The sequence below is a fragment of the Acaromyces ingoldii genome, assembly GCF_003144295.1.
Source record: "Acaromyces ingoldii strain MCA 4198 unplaced genomic scaffold FA10scaffold_2, whole genome shotgun sequence".
NCBI classification, from domain to species: Eukaryota; Fungi; Basidiomycota; class Exobasidiomycetes; order Exobasidiales; family Cryptobasidiaceae; genus Acaromyces; species Acaromyces ingoldii.
Window position 1 is genome coordinate 2,904,445 of NW_020290248.1, and position 25,386 is coordinate 2,929,830.

Here is a 25,386-nt window from a genome sequence, read left to right on the forward strand (position 1 = left end):
AGGAAGAGACCAGACGTGGACGTCTTTGGGCCCACACATTGACAGATGGGAAGAGGGTGAATATAACGCCCGTGGGAATATCGGTCTGGACATGTGTTTTTGACACCGTACTGGACGCCCTCAACTTGGCTGTCCGACGGACTTGTTCCACGGGGCATGGCACTCGCGGGCTGAGCGGCGGGGGTACCTACTTTTTGCAATTCACTTAGTAAAGGAAAAAGAGAGTGGGGAGGGAGGCGCGCACCTGGCTATTTTTTTGAAAGCTTGATACGACTTCTCTGCCTTCCCCCACGTCCTCACCGCGCGTTGTGCGTGGGGGACTCTATCTCTCCCCACCCCTCCTCTGTTATAACGCCTTCTTTCGCTCTCCCCCTTCTCCCCCAAGCCATTTCTTTCCTCTCCCTCTCCCTCTCCCTCTCCCTCTCCCTCTCATCCTCTCTCTTTCCCCTTCTCCTCTGTTCTCAAACCCCTTGTCCACGACACAGACACAGGCAGCCATGACGACGTCAAACGGGCTCGTGTACGCGAGCCAGCCGTTGCGCGGCGGCATCTACGCTCCGATTCCCACGCCCCTGCACTCCGACGAGACGCTGGACCTGCCCACGCTGGCCCAGCACGCGCTTCGCCTTGCCCGCGCCAACGTTGGCCTCGTCGTCGGCGGCTCCACCGGCGAGGCCTCGCAGCTCACGCGCGAGGAGCGCTACGAGATTGTCGCCACCGTCCGCAAGGCCCTCGTCGCCGAGGGCGTCGAGTGTCCCGTCATTGCCGGCACCGGCGGTGGCTCCCTCCGCGAGACGGTCGAGCTGTGCCGCGATGCCAAGCGGGCCGGCGCCGACGGTGTCCTCGTCATCTCGCCCGGCTACTTTTCGGGCGCAATTGCAAAGGACACCAAGGCCCTCAAGGAGTTTTTCTGGTGAGTGCCATTTCCCTCTCTCTCTCTCTCTCTCTTGTGATAAGTGCCCAACGTTGATCAACTCACACAATCGCTACAGGGAGACGGCAGACAAGAGCCCGCTGCCCGTCATGATCTACAACTTTCCCGCGGCGTCGGCAGGCATCGATCTCGACTCGGACCTGCTCGAGGACATTGCTGCGCACCCAAACATTTGCGGCGCAAAGGTGAGCCATTTCTCTGTTCCCGGCTTCCTTTCTTTGCTACTCTCAAAATACGACATGCTGACAAGTCAGTAAAACCCACTCCAGCTCACATGCGGCGGCATCGGCAAGGGTGCACGCCTGGCCAGCAGCAAAAAGGTCGCTGGCCGGACGCCGTTCCACGTCTTTCCCGGCTTTGCCGACATTCTCTTTCCCGGCATGATGGCCGGCATGACGGGCGCCATTGCCGGCACGGCGAATCTGCTTCCGCGCCTCACTGTCCAGCTCTACGAGTCCATTGTCGCCTACCAGCAGGCGCCCACGGTGCAGGCGCTCGCCGAGGTGCAGAAGCTGTCCGACGTCGTCAGCAGGGCCGACTGGGCCCTCGCAAAGACGGGCATCTCGGGCACAAAGTGGGTCCTCGGCCGGTGGTACACCGACGTGGGCGCCCCGCGCAGGCCTCTGCAGCCCCTGGCCAAGGACAAGCAGGCCATGCTCGACGTCGATCTTGCCCAGGCCATTGAGCTCGAGCGCGGCCTCGAGAGGGCTGCTGGCCTCTCGGTCGTGGCCAAGCCATGATGCATTCACCCCGGGTTTCTAGAGAGAGAGAGAGTGTGTGTGTGTGTGGTCAAGGTGGCTCTCCAATTGCTTGCTTTAGCCCCAGGCAGGAGTGATAGTAGTAGTACAGATTACATGTTTCTTTGCGCCTTCTCAATCCATTCTGCTTCAATCCAATCTGCTCTTCTTGTGATCGTCTCGCCGTGGCGCGTCCCTCCACGCCGCGTGTGGTGTCGGTGTCGGCATCGGCGGCGCCGGCGAGGAGGGCCCTCGGTCAATGGCAATCTCGATTGTCGTCGCCGCCGCCGCGGCACTGCCGTTGAACATTTCCTTTTCTCTCAGGACGCTACCAGCTTCGTCATAGGCGTCACTGTCGTCGTCGTCGGCCTTTTCCTTTCTGGCGCTGTACAGCGACGGCAGGATGGACGACCTCGAGGCAGCCGTCGAGGGGCGCCGACCGCCACCATTGGAGTAGTAGATGTACTGGGCGGCAATGACGGCGTTGAAGATGCTCGCGAGGCCAAATCCCCACAGCAGCAGGGCGTCGTCGGTCTCTGTGCGCGTCGTGTAGACGCGCGCGAGCGTTCCCGCCAGCTGGGCAAAGACGACAATCGACGAGAGCTGGCCCGGGTCGCGCGAGGCGTGGAGCGTCTGCATCTGCGGCACTTTGCTCAGCAGGCTCACGGGAATCGTCGTGGCCTGGAGCAGCGAGAGGAGGGGCATGGCGAGGAGCGTAGGGTGGAAGAGGATAAAGGAGCAGAGGACCATGAGCGTGCCGGCGAGCGCCACGTCGAGGCGGCGCGCATCGTCGGCAGTGGCAGCGGCCGAGAAGCGCAGTCGGATCCGGTGCTGCACCGACGGGCCCAAGGGAAGGAAGCGGACGAGGTGGTTGGGCGCCGGCGCATAGTAGAGAAGCAGGAGCGTGATGGCCATGTTTTGCACCGTCAGGCTGGCATTCTCGCCATACGTGCTGAATGGCAGCCGCCGGCGGTAAGCGTAGGCGAGCGAAATTGTGTAGGCAACTACCTCGAGGCTATACATGGCCAGGCTGATGCCGCGGCCAGACGAGGCCCGGACGATCTTGACAATCTGCGGGAGCTTGAGAATCGAGCCAAAGAGAATGATGCCCAGGCCCAGGCCCTTGGAGAGAAAGAGGCGCAGACAGGCCGATGTCGGCGACACATCGTGGATCAGGGTCGTGTAGCATGTCTGTCAGGACACATGGATGGTCAGGGTGTGTGTGAGAGACTCGAGAGAGAGCTTCCCTCGTTACGAAGGAAGGAAAATGGTGCAGCTCTCGACGACTCACCTCGCCCAGGATGGCGGTGCCGAGCTGCTGGATGGGCAAGGGAAGGCTATGTGTCACGACCTGCAGCGCACCCTGAAGCCCCGGCATCTTTCGCTGCCGTTGTCTTTCTCGTCGTCGTCGTCGTCGTCCGACCGCAGATCGATCGTCGACTGAACAGGAATTCTGCCGAGGCAAGAGCTTGTCTGCAGGTCGAGTTTAAAAATCGGTCAAATGCCTCGTCCCCAAGCTTGGGCTAGAGCTAGGGCGACTTTAGTTGACTGACTGGGTGTGGCTTCACGTGGACCTTGCGACCTCTCCTTTCTGCTCTTGTATTCCTTTGCGTGAGCAGACAAGAAGAAGCTGCGCATGTACTCGTGGTTCTTGCTCGCAGTCACGGTGTCCACTGATCAGAAGAAACAAAAGCAGCTGAGAGCGACAGACGACGTCGTAATGGCTTCCACCCGTGCACGCGCTTCCCTCCCGCTCGCATTCCCGCTTCGCGCCGCAACATTTTCCCTTTCGTCTCTTTTTCTCCTCTGCTCTCTCTCTCGGGGGTCATGGTTCAGAAGTGACGAAGAGCCTATGATGTGATTAGCGGTATGCTGAGTGGGCGACTGGGAACAGCAAAGAAGAGAGTAAGGACGGAAGGAGAGAGGGAGGGAAGTGGAAGGGCCGAGACAGATGATTGTTGGAGTATGCTCGTGCTAGCGGGACTGAGACAGGGAAAGTGAGAAGATAGTCTTACACAGGGGGGAGTGAGAGTGATTGAGTGAAAAAAAAATGAGTGAATAGGCGAGGGAAGGACGAAAAAGAGAGAGAGGAAGAAAGAGATTTGTAATAGCTCAGAAGCCGCCCAGCGCTCCTTCATCTTCAATCTCATCGGACGCAAAGTGACTGCTGTCCGTCTTTGCCATGGCCACACTGGAGAGCTGGCTAGTGCGCCTGACCCGGGGGCTTCCAGAGGCAGACATGGATGCGCAAGACATGCTCTTGCTCCTTGGCGCCCCAGTCGGCCTTGGTGAGCGGCGAGTGGTATTGGCCTCGCCGGCCTGATCCTCGGACTCGCAGCCATTTGAAGAGGACGAAGAGGCGCACCGTCTCGTCTTCTTCGTCCTGCTCCCGTTGCGCGCCAGCTTGGAAGCTCCGCTACTGCTTCTGAAGAAAAAAGAGGCGGCCGCTGCAGCCTCGTCGTCTTCGCCGGGTTGGTGCTCGCTGTCGTGCTCGTCGCTCGACTGGACGCGAGGCGAGCAATGACCAGAGTTGGGGCACGACGCTGCTTTGATGCCGAAGCGAGGGCGGCTGAGTAGGCACGAGCGCCGCTTCTGCTCGACTTCGCCGCTGCTCGAATCGCTCAGCGCTTCGCGGTCCTGGAGACGCAAGGGCTGTATGAGCGACGCGATACCGTTAAATGTCAAACCTTGCCTCTCAGGAGACGCCTGCAGCAATTGTGCTTTAGCCGTCAAACTTGAAGCCATTCCTTCGCGCCCGCTGACGTCGTCCACATCGACTGGGTTCAGCTCGGGAGAGGTGCAACAGCTGCTCATCCAACCGGGCCCACCGCTACCGCTGCCGGATGACGTTGCTCCACGCTCGTGCTCTGCATCTAGATCGCCATCGAGGTCGCGGCCCGACGGTGCCGAGAGGTGCACCTTTGATGGGGCAGCAGCGTTGGACGATAACGAGGCTAGCCTCAGATTGTCGGTGCTCAAGCTCGGTCGGTTCATGACCGCTTCCGAGAAGGCAGATACAAATACGTCGTCGGTGGAACAGTTGCCTTGGCTGCTGCTCCAAGCGTCTGTGCTGGAGCATCGGCTTGACATGGGCGACGAGTAAGGATGGTTGCTTGCACTGCTGCTGCGGCTGCTGCTGCCGCCGCCCAGGCTCGTCCTGCCGTCTAGCGACGAAGGGTTGGGTGAGACAGGAAGCTGTGCCGACTCCCTCGGTGGCGACGGGTTGTCCTGGACTTTTCCGTCGAGAACAGCCTTCGACTGAGGCTTGGGTGTGGGCATGCCTTCGCCATTCACATCGGTCACTGCCGTCTGCTCATTCTCTCCCTTCTCTGCACTTTCGTCCTGGTGGCTGTCCTCCTCTTCCCGCACCTCGGAGACTAGAGAGGGTGATGTTGGTGGCGACGACTTGCTCCCGTCCTCTGAGAAGGGCGACGATGCCTCGGCCTTCTCCGATTGAGGAGAAACAGGTGCCGACGACGAGTTTTCTGCTGCCGGGCATTGCGAATCTGCGCTGTTTGACTGAGCATCTTCAAAGTACGAGGTCACGCACTCCCAACGAGGTCGCACCCTCGGGCTCGGCATCGGTGTCGCGTTGGGAGACTTGGACAGAGCGGCGCTGACTGCCCTTCTGAATGCCTCGTCTCTCGCTTCGTACTCGTCGTCGTCAAGGTCGTCGTCACCCTCGTCCCGCAGAACGCTCTTTTTGCTGGACCATACTGCCTCTTCCTCAGCCACGCCGCTCTGACCCGCTAGCCCGCCAAAGGAGCGGATGCCGTGGACAGGAACCGAGCAGGCGTTTTCGCTCGTTGCTGACGTCGTTGTGGCGCCGGTCGCAGCAGAAGAAGCGGCGGCGACGCTGCTCTTGCTCGATGCAATCACCTGACCGTTCTTGAGCTTGGACCACCGAGCCAGCCGACCTGCCAAGCCTTTGCTCAATTCTCCCTCCTCGTCCTCGTCGCCATCCTCGCCCGCGTCGTCGCTGGCCTCGCTCTCAGCATACTGTGCCAGCGCACCCCGGGGCGGGAGGCTGAGATCAAAAGCCGAGCCGCCCTGAGTGCACTCGATCGGTCGACGGTCGTACCGGTCGCCTGAATGTGTGAGACCTGCCTCGGGTGGTGCGGCGTCGAAATGCACCTGCCGCTTAGGCATTGCAGCCGGGAGGGACCGCGGCGCGGCAAAGGAACTAAAGGAGATCGTAGTCGACTCTTGCTGCTGTGACTCGGGGCTGCTTGAGAGACTGCTGGCTGAAGAGGATGGCATGGGCGACTCTCGTCCGGAGGTGAGACAACCTCCTGCCAAAGTCGCCGTCTTTTTGAGGCATGGGGCGCGCAGACATGCCACAGGCCTCGGAGGTGGCGATAGATTTTCTGCCAGGGCTTCTTCCTCGTCTTCCTTGTCCTCGTCCCCGGACATTGCTATCCGAACATCGTCCTCCTCCTGCCTTATTGTGTCTGAAGTCGTCTCGCTTTCAGACTGCGCTTGGAGGTCAACATGCTCGGCGTCGGACGATTCCGTTTCTCGCTCCTTTCCGGCTGGCATATATGCCTCGATTGGCACTGGTGCCGACATTTGTATCTTTGTGCTAGTGTTTTATTTGAGAGAGATTCTCTTGCGAGTGCAGCAACGACGACCAGCGTGTGCTCTGTACTCGATTTAGGCCGGCTTCCTCTTGGCCTGGACTGTTCTCTGGAGTTGTTGCGTTGGGTGCGCTGCTATCCGTATGCCTGTTTGTGAGCAAAATTGACTTTGATGATGATGAGGAGGGCGGGCGATGCGTTTGGCAGCCCGAGGTCGTTTACGTCGACTCAGTGAGGATCGCGGTGGTACGACATTGTTGGTGGCTATGTGTACTGGTCGAGAGGAGATTGAGCGGAGGGGGTGGGTATTATGATCGAACTAGGTGGCTAGGGCTCGGGGCAATGACAGCGGAGGGCTCGATAGGCCTGTCTCTGTTGCTCGCTCGCTCTCTCCTCGATCTCGCGCCTCCCTGTCGATAAGGTCGATCGACTTGGGGTGGTGGTTGACAGCGAAGAGAAAGCCGTCCGTCCGTCGATCTCTCCTTCAATCGTTGTGTGTAGAGGACCTCGCGGCGAAAGGCTGAACTTGGATCTGACTGACTGCGTGGGGCGCGCGCGGGCAAGGGACGAAAAGAGAAAAAATAGAAAAAAAAAATATTAGACTAAAGGGCCTGGCTGGCTGGCTGGCTGGCTGGTTTGGATGCTGCTGCTGAAATTCAAACCGATGACGGAAAAGTTTGGACTACAGTGTCTCGGACGGAAAAGGTGCGTGTATCCTATCCGGCCCCCTTCCGTACCGACGCTTGACCTTGCGACCAGCAACGAGATGGCCCGAGCTGTTCTTTTCCCTTCTTGATCCCGTGCTGAGCACGTTCAACTTGTCAACTTGAAAACTCGAGAGTCGATAACGCAGAAAGCGGACAGAGCACGCAGGTAGGGAGCGGAGAGGGGTGCCAAAACGAGGCGGCAAGCGAACCGACAGACAACTCATTCGCTTTCGTCAAAGCCGCCCAGCCTATCCCCGGTCGTGTTATTTTATCTAAATTTGATTTCGCGTTCCCAAAAAAGGGAGAGTCAATTGCAAAGGCAGTGCGCGCTTATCCGCCTGCCCAAACCAATTCTCTTACATGGCTTGTGCCACCTGCCAATACACGAGGCCTCGACCCGGCGGACCATCCCGGTCGCCAGATCCTCCGATGAGCAGCGTCGGGATTGCACATCCCTTCTGGCTTTCTTATCGAAACACCTTGGCTTCTTCCTCCCGATCCCGAGGGCCTAGAGCAGCAGTGGCAGCAACAGCATTGATATCGTCGTAGCCATCATCGTTGCAAAAAAAGAGTCGCGTAAAAGCACAGATAGTAAAACAGAGCCTCTTTTTCGCCGCATCAACATTATCGTGACGACCGCCCGCACCGTCACCGATTAGACTTGACTGCCACGGGTGAAGTATGCTCGAGCACCGTGGCTTGCGAGCTCGGCCTTGGCTTGGGCAAACGTGTGCCCCTCTGTTTATGAGGAGAAACTTTGGTTCAGTAAAGCGCTCCATCGTTCGTGTGAATGCGCTTTGGCGACTCACGTTCGTGGTTGTGCTTCCAGATCTTGAAGAAAGGCAAGACAGTGAACCTTAGACCACAAGACATAGGGAAAAATTGGATTGGAAATCCCCAACGTACCTGTTTGTAGTACCACGCGAGCCCGAGGCCCTGGAATGCGAACCCAACCGTAACAAAGACGCCGAGGATGGCAGCAACCACTAATATGAAAAGGAACAACGGGTCAGCTTTGAAGTTCGGGCTACCTGCTCATTTGATGGAGCAAGTCAAAGAAGAAAAGACTCACATCGATGACTCGCGAAACTCTGGATCGTGTTGAGCAGACCCGCAGAACCCGTTGAGGGAATGCCGAGAAAGGCGTAGACACTGAAGGCGAGGTGAAATCCAGCGAAAAGGAAGAAGACATAGTAGAAAAGGGAGTGCTCCTTCATAAAGCCATTGTAGATCGGTCGGTACCACAGCAGGAAGCTGAGGGCAGTGATGACGGGGAGGTACACGATGCCGGTAATCATGTCCTTGATCCCGTCGCTGCTGCCCTGGATCAGAAGGAAGACACAGGCGACGAGGTTGACGATCAAAGTTCCGACCAACACTAGCCAGAGGATGTAGATGTGTTGCATGGCCTCTCGACTGTCAGGTGGAATCTCGGCGTCGATGTCATGGTAGATGATCGGCATGACTGCGCATCCCTGTCGTTAGCTGCCGTTTCGGGCGTCGAAAAGAGAAGGAGAGAACCTGCTCTTCAGACTCACAGAAAGGCCAATTGTTTCGCCCATGCTTCTGAATGTGCTCTGCGCGCTGCTGGAGTTCCCTCTCACGCGCCTGCAGCTCGGCCTCCCTCCTCTGCAGGTCTTGGTACCTGGAGGAGGACGCTGCATCATTGTCCAGCGTAGGAACCTGGCCTCGAGGGGTGTTAAGCCCCGAGTCTGCGTCGCCAGCGTCGAAGGACTTGGCGTCGTAGTCATCGTAGGCGCGATTCGAGGACGAGAGCGCGCCTTGGACGGAGGGGTCTGCGAATGGGTTGGCGTCGAGCGCGTTTCGATCTGCGAATGGGTCTGTCCGCGCGATGGCAGCGTCAGATTCTGTGTGTGCCGGGTACAGTGGCTCTCTATCAGGCTACCCACCAGCCATAGTCGACGAAGAAGGATGTTCTTGCTGCCGAGGTGGGCTTTGTTCTGTGAGCTTCTCGTCGCGGTTGTAACGAACGCCCTTGGGTCGTGGCTGTGGTCTCGAAACGCCGTCCTGTGAGCAGGGCGAGGGGTCCGGGCCGTGCACGTGCACGTGCGTGTAGCTTAAAACAAAAAGGAGATCTTTACAATACGTTTCCAAAACGTGGCTAACGTGGCTACAGAAATCGCGGCTTGTATTCTTTAAGGCCTGGGCAGGAATTCGATAGCAGTGGTCAGAAAGAAGAGCGAGCGCCTGCCACAGACGCGCGCCGACGTGTGACGACTAGATTCATCGCCATTGCAAGTCAGAGGAGGGTTCTCGCGCATCCAACCAACTTTCTCTCGACCTACTCCGGCGGTACTGAGATCCGGGCCTGTGAGCCGATCATGGCACCACCAAAGGGCCATGTCGCGGGCCTGTCTTCGGACAATGTGAGTAAATTGGATGCGCTTGCTCGCGTTGGTCGTGAGGCAAAGACGCCTTCCAGTGTTGGTTGGATATTGGAAAAAAATAAAAAACCCGAGCAGATCCAGGTGCGGCCTAGCAGGGAGGAGGGGAAGCTCACTGTCTGTCTGTCTCTTTCCGGCGTCCCTCAGATTATAGCAGGCACTCGCAAGCGCATCAAGGTCGAGTCAGAGGCGCATCAGCATGGCTTACCGGCGGCGCGACTCGCCTCGTCACCGGCTCTGGGACGGGCCAGCGGGAGCGGGAGCGCGGCACCGGCTGACTCGGCCGCAGCGAGGGAGGAGGCCTCTCGCCTAGGCTTCAAGCTCCTCGATGTGATCATCAATCGCATCGATGAGGTGTGAGTAGTGAAAGTCGTGGTGCTCTGTTCATCGCAACTGCAAACCTTTGCGTTACTGACCTCGTCCGCCCGCGCGCGTGTGCACGTTCCGTCCCTTACTTGTGAATGACAGAGACAAGACGCCGCTCTGCATTCCTTTTCTCGCCCTGCCATCGCCGCACGACTATCCAGACTACTACGAGCTGATCAAGAAGCCCACGTCGCTCGAGCAAATTCGCAGACGGCTTCAGGCGCGCGAGTACACTTCCCTCGACGAGTGCCGCGGGGACTGCGAGGTCGTGTGCCGCAACGCCAAGAAGTACAATCAGAGCGGCAGCGAGATCTACGAAAAGGCGCGAGTGATGCACAGCATCATCAAGGAGGCTTATGTCGATCTCGTCCAGGCAGGCGACGCATCGCCCTCGCTGGGTGGCACTCTACAAAGCGACCCTCCACTACAGCAACAGTCGGCCGCCCTGGCACGAAATGAAAAGCCAAGTGCTAGGGCTCGACTCGAGTACGATGACGATGCCGTCGTGCTGAGATACAAAAAATCAGGTGACCTGCCGCTCGAGGAGGACGACGATTCGTCAATTGCGCATCAGCGTAACCAAATGGTGAGCGGCAGCAACACACCGAGGACGACGGCGAGGGAGATCGAAGACGGCAACGATGCTGCAGCCGCAATGGAAGAGGACGAAGAAGAAGAAGAACAAGACGAGGATGCAGACGACGGAGGCGACCAGGACGACGGAGGCGAATACGGAGGCAGTAAACGGCGTGCAGGCCGCAAGCCCTACAAGAAGCGAGACGCCTCAAGCAGTACCCCCATGGATCTCGGCAGCGGAGATCGCTCCAATTTGACGCTCTCAGGCAAGTTCGACCGTCGCAAGCGGCCAGGGCCTCGAGGAAAGAGGCTCAAGTCGACACTTCGGCACATCTTCTTCGAGATCAAGTCGAAGCTAAGCTCGAGAGGCACTCACCTCAGCGATGCGTTTTGGGAGCTACCGCCCAAGAGAGAATATCCAGACTACTACAGGGTAATCCTCCAGCCGATTTGCATGCGTCAGATTGAGGAAAAGACGCTGGCAAAGGACTACGTCAACCCACATGCCTTTATCTCCAGCTTTCGGCTGATGCTCGACAATGCCCAGTACTTTAACGAGGAAGGCTCCTTTGTCTGGTGCGAGGCTCAGGAGATGCGAGACCACATCGAGAAGACGGTGGTACCCACTCTGATCGCCGATGGCTTCACCATGGAGCCTGATGATCTTCGACAGTCTGCCTTGCCCATTGAGCTGGCGGCCAACAGCACCATTCCTGCGCAGGCAGCTGCATACAGGATCCAGATGGAACGGCGTGCTCAGCAACTGGCAGACAACAGCTTGCCGGGCGATACATCAATGAGCCCAGAGACGCCGTCGAGGCCTCCCATGCACCACACGCCCTCGTCCATGCACCTTGCTGTGCCGCCTGGCCAGTCCCCAGGCTCTTCCTCGCCGATGAGCCAGCAGCACGGTCTTGGCCTAAATGTTGGTCTGGAGTCACCTGTCCGACACATGCCGCCAGCACCCCCCAACCCACAACCGATGTCTCCGTACCCAATGGCAAATGGCGTCCAAGGAGCAAGGCCCGTTCAAAATGGCGCCGGCCCCTATCCACCATCGGGACATGTCTCAACGCCCTTTGCGATGCAGCGGCCCCAAGCCGGTCCCTCGCCAGCCCAATGGTCGTCGAGCCAGTACTCGACGCCAGGCACCGCTGGGCCAAGCGGAAACGGCTACTTTGCCTCGCCTTCGCAGACCTACTACGGTCAGCGGCCCTCTGTTGCTACTCCGGCTCCCGCAGGCAGCCCTGGATCCACCTCATCGCCGTTTGCCAGGCCGCCACTTCCGCACCTCACAGGACCGGGAGCCTCGCGGCCGGCGCCAACGTCCAACCAGATCTCGAGCAAGAAGCTTTCAGGCGACCCCCCACCGGACCCCTTGCGACCCTTTGCTGTTGCAGGTGTTCGAAGACCTCCTGTGGCACCAACACTGGCAGTCGAGGCCCGAAGCGCAAGCAAAAATGTCGAGATGAAGCTGTCGCTCAGCAATCTTGTTACGCGGCAGCACGTCGTAGCGCTGCCCCGAGATGCCCAGACACTCAGCGTGCGTTTTCTCGTGAGGGCCATCGTGGACAAGAAGGAAAACACCAGCAGCCATGGCGCCGACGACGGAATGGATGAGGGTGCGTCGAAGGCCAAGGACAAATGGCTCGTCACAGCACACCTCAATGGGACCGCTGTCGGTGTCAGAGGAGTCGAGCATCGTCCTAAAGGAGGAGATGGTTCGGAAGAGTCTTCTTCCGACCGCCTGGACGCCGAGCTGGATGCGAGCCAGGTCTCTGTCTGCTCGCTGAAGTTCGCACCACCTATGGCCACAAGCATCCTTGACATCAGCGTTGGTCCTCCGCCCCCGTGCCTGGCCCTTCGCCGTCTTGTCGACGAGGCCACTTCATCCGCCGACAGCTCCGAGACTGCTGAAAGGGCGCGGGCATTGCTCGAAATGCCCGAACGCTATCGTCTAGTCATCCACCGAAGTCCTCATTGAAATTCTTCTAATTGAAGCGTCTTTGTATCTGTAACAACATCGCCGTCGCTCAGCTTAGCCCCATTCCCCCCTCCGCTTCCCTCTGACTGATCTGCGATCAATTGTAGCTTGCTAGCGAATATATGTGACTTCTATCGCCTGGCGTTGTTTGTCCAATTTCGGAGGCGCCGGGAGCGTTTTGGATGCACACTTCCAGATTCACTCACACCTCCACATGAAGTCGTCGATGAAGGTGAAAAATACAGAATAGAAGATAGCAGATTGCAACAGGTTGAGATGGCTCGCGAAGCGACATTGGAAATCCATGCCAGACCAATTTGCGCTTGCCTGACCCGAATCAGAATCTGTGCGCGCGCGCGCGTACGCACGCACGCACATTCAACGCTCGTTTCTTTCTTTGTCGAGTTGAATCGCAAATTTGGGCCTCTCTAGGTGTCAAAGAAGGGACGCAATCTCACCAACCACCATCAAAGACTCCTCGAACACATAGAGAGGGACACGCACACACTCCCTCCGTCTTTCTTTGGGCGCCCAATTTTCAGTCGGCGAAATTGGCAAGAGTCCCTCGCCGCCCCCCGCCAGCTAGGGTCAGCACAGGCCAATAGGTGAGTTGCGACAAGAAGGGTCAGCTAGCTCATCGGATCGTCGGCGCTCCAAAGCTTGTGAACCCTTTTCTTTCGCTCTGCTTTGTATTCTTCCTCTCTCCCCAATCGTCTTTCTTCCTCAGCGAGGTGTGCATATGTACTGGATACTGACTGGCCACGATGACAATGACAGGCCTGCACGAGGAGGAGGGCCTCTACGGAGCTTCAGTCGACGCCGTCGACGTTCGGAACGGGCGCGCATTTGGCCTCTCTCCTCGTCGAGTCCAAAGTTCTAGCGTGTCGTACCTCTGCGCAGCCCTCGCTCGCCGCTCGTCTTCCTCGTCGTCCTCGCGCGGGGGCTCGACCGAGACCGAGACCGAGACCGAGACCCAGAAGGAGCAGCAACACCAGCGACTTCGTCTGTGCAAGATGTCGGGTACGTCGCCAACGGACAGCCTGCCGGGCAGAAGGACCGAGCCATTATCGCCGGCCGTCTACAGCGAGGAGCCACCAGTCTCGTTTGAAAGCGCCTTTGCACAGGCTGCAGATATGGCGAAGAGCAGGAGCGGCCAAGGAGCGGGGAGCCAGGGCGGGGCGAAGATGCTCAATGGCGAGATTGAAAGCAGCAGGCAGGATTCTGCAGGAGGCGACAAGGCCGGCGCTGACCAAAAGGGCGGGCCAGCAGGCGGTGGCGGACGGCGCGGTGTGGAAGGCGAGGAGGAAGCGGCCAACGTGCTGAAGAGAGCGCAGAACAACAACCTCGAAGCGGACCTGATTGCTGCCTCTGCGGCCAGCCGGTTCACCAAGAGCATGAAGAACAGAACCATGAGCAACGGCTTGCCCAAGCCAGCGACGGCCGAGTGGAACGAGAGCTACGCCGAGGAAGAAGCCAAGGTCAACCGAGCCTCTGGTGGCGCCGACGGCATCGGAGGCACATGCATTGGCACGGCTGCGACTGGCGACCTGGGCGCCACGACTGAGTTTCCCACGTTGGCCGAGATCCGAGAGCAGGTGGCCGAATACGAGGCAGAGTTTGCAGCACGGCATCCTGGAGAGGCGCTTTCGGGTCGCATCATCCACGTCAGCCACTACATTCCTTTTGTCATTCGCGCGCTTGCCGAGGTCGACTTTGAGCGAAAGCGCGAGGAGAAGGTTGCCGCCACAGCCAGCGTCGCGGCCATGGCTGCAGCCGCGCGTGCGCGAAAGGCGGCCCGCCAGGCCGCTCTCGCAGCAGAGGCCGGTGGAGGCAACGAGACCGACTCGCAGCACGGTCCACGCAAGGGCTCCTTTCTCGAGGGAATGAGCGACACGACGGACATGGAGAAGAGGCTGGCGGAGAACCAGGCACGGAGCAAGATGCGCGCAGGCAGACGCGCCTGGATGATGACACCCGTCGTCGACGAAGAAGACGACGAGAGCGACAGTGCTGCTCCTGACCGTTTTACACCCGTCGGCTCGCGCAGGAACTCGACGTGGTCCGAGGCAAGTGGGAGACACCTCAGCTTCACGAGCACCGACAACCGGTTCAGCGCCGTCTCGGATGAGAATTCGCCGATGCGGACGCCAAGAAAACTCGTGACGGGCTCGCCTCCGCCACCGCCGCCGCCGCCACCCCAGTGGGTCCTTGCTCCTCGACGGGGTCACACTGCCCTCAACAGCGGTATTCGCAGTCTCTGCGCCACCCATGCACAGACCTTTGTCGGCTGGCCCGGTGACATCCACTTTGCCGCCCAGGCCCTCAACGACGAGCGCAAGGACGCCAGCCAGACGACAGACGAGGAGCGCAGGCAGATCGAAGACGTCCTCAGCAGCCTCGACGATGCTCGCAACTGGGCGGCCCAAGACGCACCCGTGACCGCACGTGCTGCCGACGGCCAGTCTTCTACGACGCCAAAGGCCGACGGAGGGGAAACGAGGATGAGCCGGGTGCCAACCCCGCTGATGAACGGTGCAGAGCCGATCCAGAGCGGGGTGAACGACAAAGACGCAGCCGGTCGCAACGACGCCAATGGCGAGCCCATCACGGCTCACGGGATCAAGTACGTCCCTGTCTGGCTCGACAATGCCGTCGCGCACGGCCACTACGAGGGCTACTGCAAGACGCACCTCTGGCCTCTGTTCCACTACCTCCTCTGGCAGGACGTGCCCGGTGACCGGCGTGTGTGGGACGACTACAGCTGGGAGGCCTACGTGGCCGCAAACGAGGCTTACGCCCAGCGTGTTGCAGAGCAGTATCGGCCTGGCGATCTGGTGTGGGTGCACGACTACCATCTGCTCCTTGTGCCGCAGATGCTCCGCAAGCTCGTGCCTGACGCCCACATCGGCCTCTTCATCCACGCACCCTTTCCCTCGAGCGAGATTTTCCGCTGTCTGCCTCAGCGCGGCGAGATCATCGAGGGTATGCTCGGCGCTGACCTGGCCTGCTTTCAGGCCTTTTCGTACTCGCGTCACTTTCTCTCATCGTGCATTCGAGTCTGCGGCTTGGAGTCCTCGGCCAATAGTGTCGAGTCGACGACCGGTCACGTCACCAACGTGGCCTACAATCCCATTGGTATCGACGCGGCCAAGATTGCAAAGGACTGCACATCACCAGGCGTCATGCCAAAGATCGAGGCGATCCGGGAAATGTACCGGGGTAAGAAGGTCATCGTCGGCCGCGACAAGCTCGACGTTGTCCGCGGTGTGATCCAGAAGCTGCAGGCGTTCCACAAGCTCCTCGAGGAGTTTCCCGAATGGCGAGACAATGTCGTCCTCATCCAGGTCACGGCTCCCTCGCTCAACGATTCTCCCATTCTCGAGCGGCAGGTCTCGGAGCTCGTCAGCCACATCAATGGCGAATTTGGCAGCTTGAGCTTCACCCCTGTCCACCACTACCACCAGATCATTGAGCGAGACGAGTACTTTGCGCTCCTGAGCGTCGCCGATTTGGCCATTGTCAGCTCGCTCCGCGATGGCATGACGGCCTCGACGATGGAGTACGTGGTGGCGCAGCACATGCTCGGAAGCAAAGCACCCCTCCTGCTCAGCGAGTTTACGGGAAGTGCAGGCCGCCTGCGGTCGGCGATCCAGATCAATCCTTGGGCCACGTTCAGCTGCGCAAAGGCCATCAACTACGCCCTCAAGATGCCCCACGAAGAGCGAGAATCGAGGCACGATGACCTCTACCACCAGGTCGTCTCGCACACGTCGCACACCTGGGCTGCATCGCTGGTCAAGCTTCTGGTTCAACGCATTCTGGGCGAGCAGTCTGCTCATTTCACCCCGCCACTCAACCGCTCGCTCCTCGTCCAGCGCTACAAAGAGGCCGGCAAGAGGATGTTTCTGCTCGACTACGATGGGACGCTGACGCCCATAGTCAAGGATCCCGAGGCGGCCCTGCCATCGAAGAAACTGCTTGAAGCGTTGCAAAAGCTCACGAGTGACGAGCGCAACATCGTCTACGTCATCTCGGGCCGTGACGAAACGTTCCTCTCCAAGCACCTTGGCCACTTTGAGCGGATGGGCTTCTCTGCAGAGCATGGTGGATACATGCGCGAACCGGGCAGCAAGACGTGGATCAACCTGACAAAGGAACTCGACATGAGCTGGATGAACGACATCAAGGGTGTGTTCGAGTACTTTACTGAGCGCACGTCCGGCGCCAACATCGAGATGAAGAAATCATCCATCACCTGGCACTATCGGAATGCTGATCCGGACTACGGCGTGTTCCAGGCCAAGGAGTGCCAGGCCCATCTGGACAACCTCGTCGCGCAGCAGGGCCTCGCAATCGAGGTCCTCGTCGGGAAGAAGAATCTCGAGTGTAGGCCTCTGGCTGTCAACAAGGGCGAAATCGTCAAGAGGATCCTGTACCATCACGCCGATACCGAGCTCGTCTTCTGTGCCGGTGACGATCGCACGGACGAAGACATGTTCAGGACGCTGTGCAACCTCTCGCCCAACTTCCCTGGGAGCGATAGTCCGAGCACATCGGCCAATGACTCGCTCGACTCGCCGGGCCCGGAGCTCTCCAAGAAGCTGGCTGAGGCGCATCACGAGGAGGCCAAGCTGGCGCCAGGAGGAGGGAACAAGCTGGGTCTGATTGGTCCCAACTCGCCGGGCACGCCTCCCACTGCTACTCACCATCAACAGCCTCTGGTCGTCTCGCCACCCGCGCCCCTCTCTGCTGCGACGCCAATGGGCTCGCCGAAACTGCTCAAGCTCCGACCCGACGCCATCTTCACCACGACCATCGGGGCCAATGGTAAAAAGACATTGGCCCACTGGCACGTCGACGAACCGCAGAAGGTCATAGATGCTTTGGCCGAAATGGCAGGTATCCAGGAGGTTCCCATGGAAGAAGGGGACAACACCCTCTGAGCAACTGCTTTTGTTTTTTCCCCTCTTCTGCAATCTGCTCCTCGTCTTACTCTCTCTCTCTTTCCAACATAGACTAGCTTGAGCTCTTTCTCTCTCACAAGCACATGTGACAATCATTATAGAAGTACAATTGGATGCTTTCTGTTCACTCGATGCCAGCAGCGTATGACTCAACCTTGGAAGGAAACACCCTTGACCTTTGTGTCGAGAGTGCCGGCCGCTGCAAAGCCTGTGCCCTCGCGCTGCAGATCGATGAGGTCCCGCTGTCCGTCCTTGACGGCCTTGTTGCATTCCAAGCACGATGTCCGTCCTTCCTTTGCGTCTTTCAGGGAGGGCAGTATGAGCGTGTCGACGCAGGACTTGCAAAATACGTGGCCACATCGTCGGAGTGCTGGCCGAGCATGTAGTGTTAGTACTGTACTTTTCGGCATTGGCTCACGAAAGGGAGTGGACACTCACCAACGAGCCTCGTTACATCCCCCAGCGTCTTTTTGCAGCTTGGACAGACTACTTTTGGATTCCCCTCTCCCTCAGCTTGGGTTTCAGCCTTGACAAACTTAACGTCGACGAGGTTCTTGATGCTGACGTCGTGCCCGAGCTTGTCTGCGACGAAGCAGCGAGTGCCCTCGATGTTCTTTGCCTGCGCAACAACGTCTTTGCTCCGCTGCTTTGCGTCCGTGTGAGATGTTGGCGTGAGGGAAGGGAGCCAGTAGGAGGGGATGGAAGCCTTGCGCTTGGCGAGCTGCTCTGCCTCAACCTCGGCCAACGCTGCAGCGATGGCCCGTTCGGTCTGCGACGAGATGCGCTTGGCGAGTGACGAAGCCAGACCCCCTTCGCCCTCGTCGCCACGCGGCGATGCCGATCGGTTCCTCGTTCTCGGAGGCGGACTTGCGCTACTCCTTGCGCCTCTTTCCCGGCCCCTCTCCGTTCTCCCGACGCCCGAGTGGATCTGTTCAAAGTCGCGCTGGACGCGCTCAATGGCCACTTGTCTCGCCCTGGCCTTTTCCTCCTCTTGCTCCCGGTCGAGCCTCGCCAGCGTCGCCTTGAGCGCGGCAATATCTCGCTTCTGCTCGACGAGGTTCGTGAGGATGCACTCTTTGCAGAAGAGATGTCCCTTGCTGCAGCACACGGGCTGCTCGACGGTGTGCAGGCACAGCGCGCACTGGTCATAGTGCCGCATCGACTCGGCTCCCAGTCGGGCACGCTGGCTGCCCCAGACATCGCGCAGCATCTCGAACTCGGCCTTTGTAAAGTGGCCAGAGGCCGTGTTGTTCTTGCTGTGCCGCGGCATCCTGTAAGGTGACGGCAGAAGGCGGAGAGGGGGTTCGAGGCACACGACAGAAGCCCGCGATGGGACCGTATATGACGGACCTTCCACAACTTTTAAAGTGCAACGCCGCCGCCTTCGCGCGCGTGGGCAAGGAGCTCACGTTTTCTTCCCTTCTTTTTTTTTTTCTTTCGCCTGTTCCTTTGGTCAGAGGCAAAAATTAAAACGTCCTGTTTGTTAGCCCTCTTCCCTTCCACTCCCTAGCTCCTCTCGTCGTCTGTCTCTCTCCCCCCTCCTCTCATTCCCTTTTCCTTTTCCCTCTTCATTCGATACACACAGTCACTTCGCAGAGAATTTCCAAGCAGGGAACCGCGAAGATGGCCTCGGAGTCAAAGTATGCGCCAAAGGCCCAGGAGGACGAGCCAGCTTCCTACTCCAACGGCTCCGGTCCTCTGGACCACAGCGACGCAGACGAACAGGCCTCGGAACCGCTCCCTCCCAACCCGTTCCTCAAAGAGCCCCTGCTCTACGTTTCCGGCCTCGACCCCAACGTCACAGACAAGGAGCTTGCGAGCAGTGTCTTTGCTGCGTGCCTTCCTGTCAGGTGAGTCGAGTCTCTCTCCCTCTTACGTCTCTTTTCGAAAGTGCCCATGCTGAGTCGGTTCCATTGTCTCAGGCTCAACATCGCTCGTCAAGTTGAGGAGGGCGCGAGGGCGTCAGGGACAGTTGAGTTCCAAACGCTGGACAAAGGTGTGTACTACTTGCTCGAGCCCTTCTTCTCGGCAGAGCTTTGCTGAATCATTTCTCCCTTGTTCTTTTTCAGCCGAGAAAGCATATGCGACTATCAGAAACCCAAAATTGTCCATCTCAAAAGAGGAGGACGGCGCAGACCCAACGGCGCAGGCCAAACCTCGGCTTATCAAGCAGCTGCCCCACGGCACCGAGGATGCCGATGTCTACGAACTCTTCCGGCCCTACGGCGCCCTGGCGCAAGCGCAGAGGATCCTGACAAACCCCACAGGCCACGTCACTGGCTTCCGCGGAATGGCCCTCGTAGTCTACTACAGCGAGGAAGATGCAGCAAAGGCCCAGGCGGAGATGCACTGTGCCGAGATTGAAGGAAAGACGATCAGCGTGTCGATTGATAATGTGGCAAGACGGCCAAACGGAGGCAACCACCAGGAATTCAGTCCCGCTGCCCAACCTTTTGTCCCTTCCTTTGGTGCGGGCGCCGGCAACGGCAACGGCAGAGGTATGAATGCGACTGCGCCAGCCTTCCAGCCGCCCTTGGGTTCCCCTTCGTCGCTCTCGTCGGCACAGCAGCAGCAGCCTGGTCCCATTGTGGCCGTGCCGGGTACCAATCTGCAGTACTCGGCGAGTGCAGCCACCTACATCGACCCTTGCAACCTCTTTTGCAAGAATCTTGATCCAGCGCTCGACTCAAACGATCTCTTCACCATGTTCAAGACCTTCGGCCGCATCGTCTCGGCCCGTGTCATGCGCGACGACCAAGGCGTGAGCCGCGAGTTCGGCTTCGTCAGCTACACGAACCCAGACGACGCGGCAAAGGCCCTCAATGCCATGAACAACACCATGCAGGGTTCCAAGCTCATGACAGTCAGGTTGCACGAGCCCAAGCGTGTGCGCCAGGACAAGCTGTCGCACAAGTTTGGAACGCAGTACCGCAACTCATCTGCGTCGCCGCATCTCTCAGACGAGGGCTCACCCACGCCAAGCCCGGGGACGAAGAGTCCGGCGATGGAGAAGCGGGAAAAGAGAGGAAGCAACTCGTACTTCAAGGCGGCCATCGAAGGCAACAGCTCTACTGTTGACGCCGATCAGCTGAGAGCCATGAGCGGGAGTGTGCGTAACGACATTGTGAGGGGCGAGTTCAGCCGGAGAGTTGCCCAGCTGCCTGGTATCGATCAGGACGACGTGGAGGGGCTGGTGACAGAGCTTTGCAAGCTCAGACTGCCCGATGCTGTCGAAGCTCTTAACAACCCGCCAGATCTTATCAAGCGGGTGAGCGACCTGCAGACTTCTGGCGTGACACTGTCTTCGACAAGTGACAGCGGCGTGGCTGGTGGAGCGGCTACCCTGTCGGTGCCGACGCCCGGATCTGGAGTGGCGTCGGCGGCGGACAACATCTCCATCAATTCGGCGGCCCCTGCGTCCGCCAAGGAGAGAGAGCGGATCCTCAAAGCTGTCAGCGGCATCATGTCGGCTGGTGCGCCCGTCGAGGATGTTACAGACATGATCGTCTCACTGTCTAAGAAGGACCGGGCAATGGCTCTCTTCAACCCGGATTTCCTCCGTCAAAAAGTCGACGAAGCCAAGGACATCCTCGACATCACCGACGAAGATGAGAGCCCGTCAAATGCTACAAATGGCAACGGAGCTTCAGCAGCGGCGGTAGCATCGAAGTCAACAGAAAAGTCACCGGCAGCGCACCACACTTTGGCGAGCCTGGCGCGATTGCCGGCAAAGGAGATCATCCGCCTGGCGACAGAGCCAGCGTCGGCCGCGTCGCCTGGCCTGCCTCTTCCGAAGGCAGACCCAGAGGTCGTCAAAAGCACCGATGCCTTCATTGATGGCTTGCAGGACAAGCCGATCCAGGATCAGAAGCAAAAAGTGGGCGACCAGCTCTACAAAAAGATCAAGATTTTCGGCATCAAAGGGGCACCCAAGATCACCATTACGCTTCTCGACTCGGAGGACCTGCGGTCGCTGGCCCACCTCATCAACTCTTACCCAGACTGCCTGAAGGAGAAGGTCGAGCTCGTCGCTGGTCAGAAGCAATGAACAGCAGTCACAGACCCTAACGAGAACAGCATCAATTTCATCATTTTTCATCACCTCATCATCACATACCCAGTTGGAACGGCACGGCGTGAAACGCTTGACCGACACAGCCTTCTCTCCCTTTCCTCTCCATTCAATCACCAAAATTCGGCACTTCAGCCGAGCCAATGGCTCTCATCACTTTCGCCTTTAGATGTTTCTCTCAGACTCTCGCGCCTCGCTACTTCACTTCTTTTTCTCTCCCTCAGTCACCCTAACATCAATAAGCGCGCTTCACTATTCGACTCTTGGTAGGAAAAAGCTTGCTCACTGGCCTGGCCCTCTGCTGTCCCCCCCAAAATTCTCGCAAGGGCGCAGAGCCGTCCAAGAAATCTCAGCTTCTTTCCGCCTTTCCCCCTCTACGGTTGTGTGGGAGTGAACACCTAATTTCAGGAAGCGGCCAGATAAATCTCTGCTTCGAAAAGACATGGGAAAACGGGGCGCCGGTGGGGTCAGACCTCGCTGATCGGAATGCGTGGGCTGAATTCTGTTCGTCTGAGAGCGAAGAATGCGTGAGACCGTGTTCTTTCAGAGAGTGGGTCCCGGGCAATGAAGCTTCTGCGGCGGCAGACGCCTTCACTTGATGAGCGAGGGTTCACCCCTGTCTTATCGAACAACAGGGCGACGATGTACAGTACAGGGAAAGCCAAGAGCGGTGAGGTGGTCGGAGATCGATGCGAAAGTCAGCAACGGAGCAAGGCGGTCTTCGCACCGGAAGTGGGTAAAAAGCTTGCTGGCTGTATCTTCGAAGGCTCATCACCCTACATAAGCTCTACTTCCCTCACGCTCTGACTTTGCCCGCGGTACAGAAAAGACACTGGCGAACGCAACGACATGATACTCGATGGCGCTGGAGATGGAGGCACAGAGGCCGCCAAGAAGAAAGTGGAAAAGGACGACGGTTACGTGCGTTCGTACGCTGACGATGTCGATACACTAAGCGTCACTTTTCGAAGCGTCCTTCTGAGCCTGATCGCATGCGTCCTTGGCAGCACAATTTCCGCCATCACACTCTTCAGGCAGAGCGGTTCTCTAAATCTCAGTGGTTCCGTCATTCAGATCCTGTCTTACATCATTGGGACTGCCTGGGCAAAATGGCTTCCGTCTGTCCCTGTCGATGAGGGCCGGGTCGACCAGCATCGCTGCTTGACAAAGTGGCAGAAGGTCGTCCACTTTGTCAATCCTGGACCTTTCACCATCAAGGAGCACGCAGTCATTGCCATCGTTTCCAGCTGCCGGGTCAACGAGGTGTTCAATCCGTTCATTGTCCACAAGGTCAGTTCACGCGTTTGTGAAATACTCAGCTATAAGGAGGAGACACTGATCACGATGCCTCTGAACAGCTCTACTATGAAGTTGAAAACCCGCTATCGCCCATCGATGTCATCTTCTGCACCATAGGCACGACGCTACTTGGCTTGAGTCTCGCCGGGCTCTTCAGCCCTATCCTTGTGGACTCGCCCTTGGCTGTCTGGTACGAGCTGCTGCCCACAATCAACTTTATGCAAATGTTGCACTTCGATCCGGCCTCGTCAAAGCGATTTCGCCTCTTCTGGCTCCTCCTTCTCGCCGTATTCTGCTACGAGGTGCTGCCTCTCTTCATTTTCCCTACCCTTGCGGCCTTCTCGATCCCTTGCTTGGCGCTTGGAAAGGGCAGCAATAAGTCAAAGGGGTTGAAATCGACTTTCACCAACCTGTTCGGAAGCGCAAATATCAACGAAGGGCTCGGCCTCCTGGCGCTCACGTTCGATTGGCAGTACATCGTAAGTGCTTCTCGCAAAAAGCGTTCTCCACAGTGACTAAAGAATCATTTGCGATAAAGACGACTGCCCCGTTGGTCGTACCGCTCCAGGGTCTTCTCCCTGCCTGGATTGGTGCAGCGCTCTGCATCATTTTTGCATCGTCTCTCTACTACGCCAACGTTTTCCAGGCAAAAACGTTTCCATTTCTCTCCACGAATATGTTCCTGCCCAATGGGAAGCCATACAAAATCGACAGCGTCCTGACACAGAGCGTCTTGGATGAGGCAAAGATCGCAGTCAAGGGGAACCCAAAGCTACCGATCACGAGCACCTTCAAGTTCTTTACGCAGACGGCAAGTGTAGGTTGAATTTTTGGCGAGGCAAATTAACAAAGAGCTGACCGTCTTACTCCGTGATAAGGTCGGTGCAATGCTAACGTGGACGATACTCTTTTGGGGGAAGGATATCTATCGATCTATGAAGTTCGGCTTCAAGCGCAACTTCAGGCGAAGTGGATCGGGAACTTGCAGCAATGAGAGGCAGCAAGTTTCAGAGACCGGGGAGATAGTCATCAGAAGCGATGACAGAAGCCCCGATGGTCTGCAAGGGCGATGGAACAAGCATATAAAAGCTGTCGGCGCCATTCGCAATTGGAAGAGAAAGGGCATTCTGGAACCAAGCATGGTTGAGGAAAGAAAAAGGGATGAGAATGAGGGTTCTGCTCAGCTTGAAAGAGCGCAAGAAACCGACGCAATCACGTTGGAACGACGAGGACAGCCGCACGAGGATGGCGAAAGAAGATTTTCGGAAACCGATAAAAGAAGCATGGACACTTCACGTTTCGAAGAGCCAAGATCCTTAGAAGAGGAATGCGAACACTTCATCGCCATGCAACGCTACCAGTCCGTTCCTATCCTCTGGTACCTCTTTACCCTCTCCATCGCCTTCACCTCGGGAACGGTCCTTTGCGTTCGCGGTAATACGACGTTGAAATTCACCTCGTACCTTGTTGGAGTCATTCTCGGCGGTTTTCTTTCCCCCGTCGTTGGCGTGCTCAAGGCTAGGACCGGCGGGACATGCTACATCGGTCCCATCGCAAAGATGGTCTTTGGGGCAATCCTCCAGCCAGGTCACCCGCTCGCGACTGCCTACTTTTCGGCAACATGCACCGCCGTCATGAGCCAGTGCCTTGTCCTTGCCTCACATTTCAAAATGGGCGCCTATCTGCGTGTCCCACCGCGAGTCGTCTTTACTGCTATCCTCTTTGGGATAGCCATTTCTGCCGCCATCGAGCTCCCAATTATGTTCGCGATTGTTAGCAGACAGCGAGAGACGCTGTTGTCCGACACTGGGACGTTGATGTGGTCCGGCATTCAATTTCAGCTTGTGGTAAGTTGGCAACCTTTGGGCTCTATCGGGGTGCTTTCCTGCTTTCCCACTTTTCTCGACGAAATCTGACTTCCGCGACACACGACATAGAACCAAGAAGCCTTTTCTTGGTCCCTCACCAGGAAAACATACGGTCCCGATGGGTACTTCTTTGTGCCAATGGGCTTCTTGATCGGTATCGGTCTCTCTGCGGCCTGGTTTCTCCTCACCAAGGTTGTTCCTCGCATCGGCAGCTTCGATCTTACAAAGGACTTCCACATGTCCATTCTCATATTTGTGCGTTTGCCTGCCACCTCTCCCAACTACATTTGGGCACTGACAGAGCCGGTAAACAAACCAAACACATTTCATACAACAGGAGACAGGGTATCCCATCAGTCACCACACAAACGGTCTCTTCACGCGTGTGCTCGTCGGTGCTTTTTCGTGTCTCTACCTCAAGCTCCGACACGCTCGCTTCTACCATCGCCAACTCCCCGTTATTGGTGCTGCGCTGGATGGCGGTGTTGCCTTTATGGTCCTGCTCGTTTCCCTGGCCTTTGGCGGTATGCTCTCCCGGAATGCAGTCAAGTTCCCAACCTGGCCGGGAAATCCAAGCAAGAAGTCTGGCGTCTTTCCCGATCATTGTCCAATCACGGGGTCGGCCGGGGGCCCCGAGTAGCAGTCGGACTCTTCATTATCAGCCGATATATTAATTAAGTTGAACAATCAGCTCTGTATTGAACCTCCTGCTCCCTACTCTTGTGTAATGCGAAGTGAACACCGATCACTATTTCTCCGGCCGTCGAGAAGTGAAGCCACAATCAGGAACAATGTTTAGCTCGCCTGTTTCATCGGAATGAAAGACAAGGCAATGTTCTCGCTTTCTGGGCGACAGGGGAAGTGAGGTAAGGTGAAAATTCTGATCTACTTTTATTG

The 25,386-nt window shown here is 57.9% G+C and overlaps 10 protein-coding genes across 10 annotated transcripts; 6 read left to right on the plus strand and 4 right to left on the minus strand.

The window, feature by feature from the left end:
• The first annotated feature begins 298 nt into the window (after window positions 1-298).
• On the plus strand, window positions 299-1,828 carry FA10DRAFT_266026 (aldolase). Its single transcript, XM_025521315.1, has 3 exons — window positions 299-913; window positions 993-1,119; window positions 1,204-1,828. The coding sequence occupies exons 1-3, from the start codon at window positions 498-500 to the stop codon at window positions 1,672-1,674; spliced, it is 1,014 nt and encodes a 337-aa protein (XP_025379429.1). The 5' UTR covers window positions 299-497; the 3' UTR covers window positions 1,675-1,828.
• Window positions 1,822-3,049, minus strand: FA10DRAFT_259461 (hypothetical protein; the record flags this gene model as incomplete). The annotated part of the gene is made up of 2 exons (XM_025519970.1): window positions 1,822-2,862; window positions 2,963-3,049. The coding sequence occupies 2 exons, from the start codon at window positions 3,047-3,049 to the stop codon at window positions 1,822-1,824; spliced, it is 1,128 nt and encodes a 375-aa protein (XP_025379430.1).
• A 734-nt stretch (window positions 3,050-3,783) lies between these two features.
• FA10DRAFT_259462 (hypothetical protein) lies at window positions 3,784-6,084 on the minus strand (the record flags this gene model as incomplete). The annotated part of the gene is made up of 1 exon (XM_025519971.1): window positions 3,784-6,084. One exon carries the CDS (start codon window positions 6,082-6,084, stop codon window positions 3,784-3,786), a length of 2,301 nt encoding a protein of 766 aa, XP_025379431.1.
• Window positions 6,085-7,566: 1,482 nt separating this feature from the next.
• Window positions 7,567-8,954, minus strand: FA10DRAFT_266029 (scamp-domain-containing protein). The gene is made up of 6 exons (XM_025521316.1): window positions 8,866-8,954; window positions 8,494-8,796; window positions 8,028-8,420; window positions 7,862-7,941; window positions 7,765-7,786; window positions 7,567-7,693 (listed from the first exon to the last, which is right to left on the minus strand). The coding sequence occupies exons 1-6, from the start codon at window positions 8,870-8,872 to the stop codon at window positions 7,611-7,613; spliced, it is 888 nt and encodes a 295-aa protein (XP_025379432.1). The 5' UTR covers window positions 8,873-8,954; the 3' UTR covers window positions 7,567-7,610.
• A 286-nt stretch (window positions 8,955-9,240) lies between these two features.
• On the plus strand, window positions 9,241-12,419 carry FA10DRAFT_266030 (hypothetical protein). The gene is made up of 2 exons (XM_025521317.1): window positions 9,241-9,716; window positions 9,829-12,419. Exons 1-2 carry the CDS (start codon window positions 9,298-9,300, stop codon window positions 12,284-12,286), a joined length of 2,877 nt encoding a protein of 958 aa, XP_025379433.1. The 5' UTR covers window positions 9,241-9,297; the 3' UTR covers window positions 12,287-12,419.
• Window positions 12,420-12,814: 395 nt separating this feature from the next.
• Window positions 12,815-17,381, plus strand: FA10DRAFT_266032 (hypothetical protein). Its single transcript, XM_025521318.1, has one exon. It carries the CDS (start codon window positions 13,057-13,059, stop codon window positions 17,227-17,229), a length of 4,173 nt encoding a protein of 1,390 aa, XP_025379434.1. The 5' UTR covers window positions 12,815-13,056; the 3' UTR covers window positions 17,230-17,381.
• On the minus strand, window positions 17,313-18,594 carry FA10DRAFT_266033 (hypothetical protein). Its single transcript, XM_025521319.1, has 2 exons — window positions 17,689-18,594; window positions 17,313-17,620 (listed from the first exon to the last, which is right to left on the minus strand). The coding sequence occupies exons 1-2, from the start codon at window positions 18,518-18,520 to the stop codon at window positions 17,400-17,402; spliced, it is 1,053 nt and encodes a 350-aa protein (XP_025379435.1). The 5' UTR covers window positions 18,521-18,594; the 3' UTR covers window positions 17,313-17,399.
• Window positions 18,595-18,714: 120 nt separating this feature from the next.
• Window positions 18,715-21,693, plus strand: FA10DRAFT_266034 (hypothetical protein). The gene is made up of 3 exons (XM_025521320.1): window positions 18,715-19,100; window positions 19,173-19,246; window positions 19,320-21,693. The coding sequence occupies exons 1-3, from the start codon at window positions 18,874-18,876 to the stop codon at window positions 21,296-21,298; spliced, it is 2,280 nt and encodes a 759-aa protein (XP_025379436.1). The 5' UTR covers window positions 18,715-18,873; the 3' UTR covers window positions 21,299-21,693.
• Window positions 21,694-22,171: 478 nt separating this feature from the next.
• Window positions 22,172-23,447, plus strand: FA10DRAFT_285124 (hypothetical protein; the record flags this gene model as incomplete). Its single annotated transcript, XM_025523965.1, has 3 exons — window positions 22,172-22,612; window positions 22,681-23,100; window positions 23,160-23,447. 3 exons carry the CDS (start codon window positions 22,172-22,174, stop codon window positions 23,445-23,447), a joined length of 1,149 nt encoding a protein of 382 aa, XP_025379437.1.
• Window positions 23,448-23,967: 520 nt separating this feature from the next.
• Window positions 23,968-25,129, plus strand: FA10DRAFT_285125 (hypothetical protein; the record flags this gene model as incomplete). The annotated part of the gene is made up of 3 exons (XM_025523966.1): window positions 23,968-24,468; window positions 24,559-24,744; window positions 24,827-25,129. 3 exons carry the CDS (start codon window positions 23,968-23,970, stop codon window positions 25,127-25,129), a joined length of 990 nt encoding a protein of 329 aa, XP_025379438.1.
• Between the last annotated feature and the right edge of the window lie 257 nt (window positions 25,130-25,386).

Excerpts from the sequence above, each read along its gene's own strand:
- FA10DRAFT_266026 (XM_025521315.1), top strand. The coding sequence starts at position 498 with ATGACGACGTCAAACGGGCTCGTGTACGCGAGCCAGCCGTTGCGCGGC. Across the intron at positions 914-992 it reads GCCCTCAAGGAGTTTTTCTG|GGAGACGGCAGACAAGAGCC; the intron begins GTGAGTGCCATT and ends CAATCGCTACAG. Across the intron at positions 1,120-1,203 it reads CAAACATTTGCGGCGCAAAG|CTCACATGCGGCGGCATCGG; the intron begins GTGAGCCATTTC and ends AACCCACTCCAG.
- FA10DRAFT_266029 (XM_025521316.1), bottom strand. Across the intron at positions 8,421-8,493 it reads GCGAAACAATTGGCCTTTCT|TCATGCCGATCATCTACCAT; the intron begins GTGAGTCTGAAG and ends AGGGATGCGCAG. Across the intron at positions 7,942-8,027 it reads GAGTTTCGCGAGTCATCGAT|TGGTTGCTGCCATCCTCGGC; the intron begins GTGAGTCTTTTC and ends TTTTCATATTAG.
- FA10DRAFT_266030 (XM_025521317.1), top strand. The coding sequence starts at position 9,298 with ATGGCACCACCAAAGGGCCATGTCGCGGGCCTGTCTTCGGACAATGTG. Across the intron at positions 9,717-9,828 it reads ATCAATCGCATCGATGAGGT|AGACAAGACGCCGCTCTGCA; the intron begins GTGAGTAGTGAA and ends TGTGAATGACAG.
- FA10DRAFT_266032 (XM_025521318.1), top strand. The coding sequence starts at position 13,057 with ATGACAGGCCTGCACGAGGAGGAGGGCCTCTACGGAGCTTCAGTCGAC.
- FA10DRAFT_266033 (XM_025521319.1), bottom strand. The coding sequence starts at position 18,520 with ATGCCGCGGCACAGCAAGAACAACACGGCCTCTGGCCACTTTACAAAG. Across the intron at positions 17,621-17,688 it reads GGATGTAACGAGGCTCGTTG|CACTCCGACGATGTGGCCAC; the intron begins GTGAGTGTCCAC and ends ATGCTCGGCCAG.
- FA10DRAFT_266034 (XM_025521320.1), top strand. The coding sequence starts at position 18,874 with ATGGCCTCGGAGTCAAAGTATGCGCCAAAGGCCCAGGAGGACGAGCCA. Across the intron at positions 19,101-19,172 it reads GCTGCGTGCCTTCCTGTCAG|GCTCAACATCGCTCGTCAAG; the intron begins GTGAGTCGAGTC and ends CCATTGTCTCAG. Across the intron at positions 19,247-19,319 it reads GTTCCAAACGCTGGACAAAG|CCGAGAAAGCATATGCGACT; the intron begins GTGTGTACTACT and ends GTTCTTTTTCAG.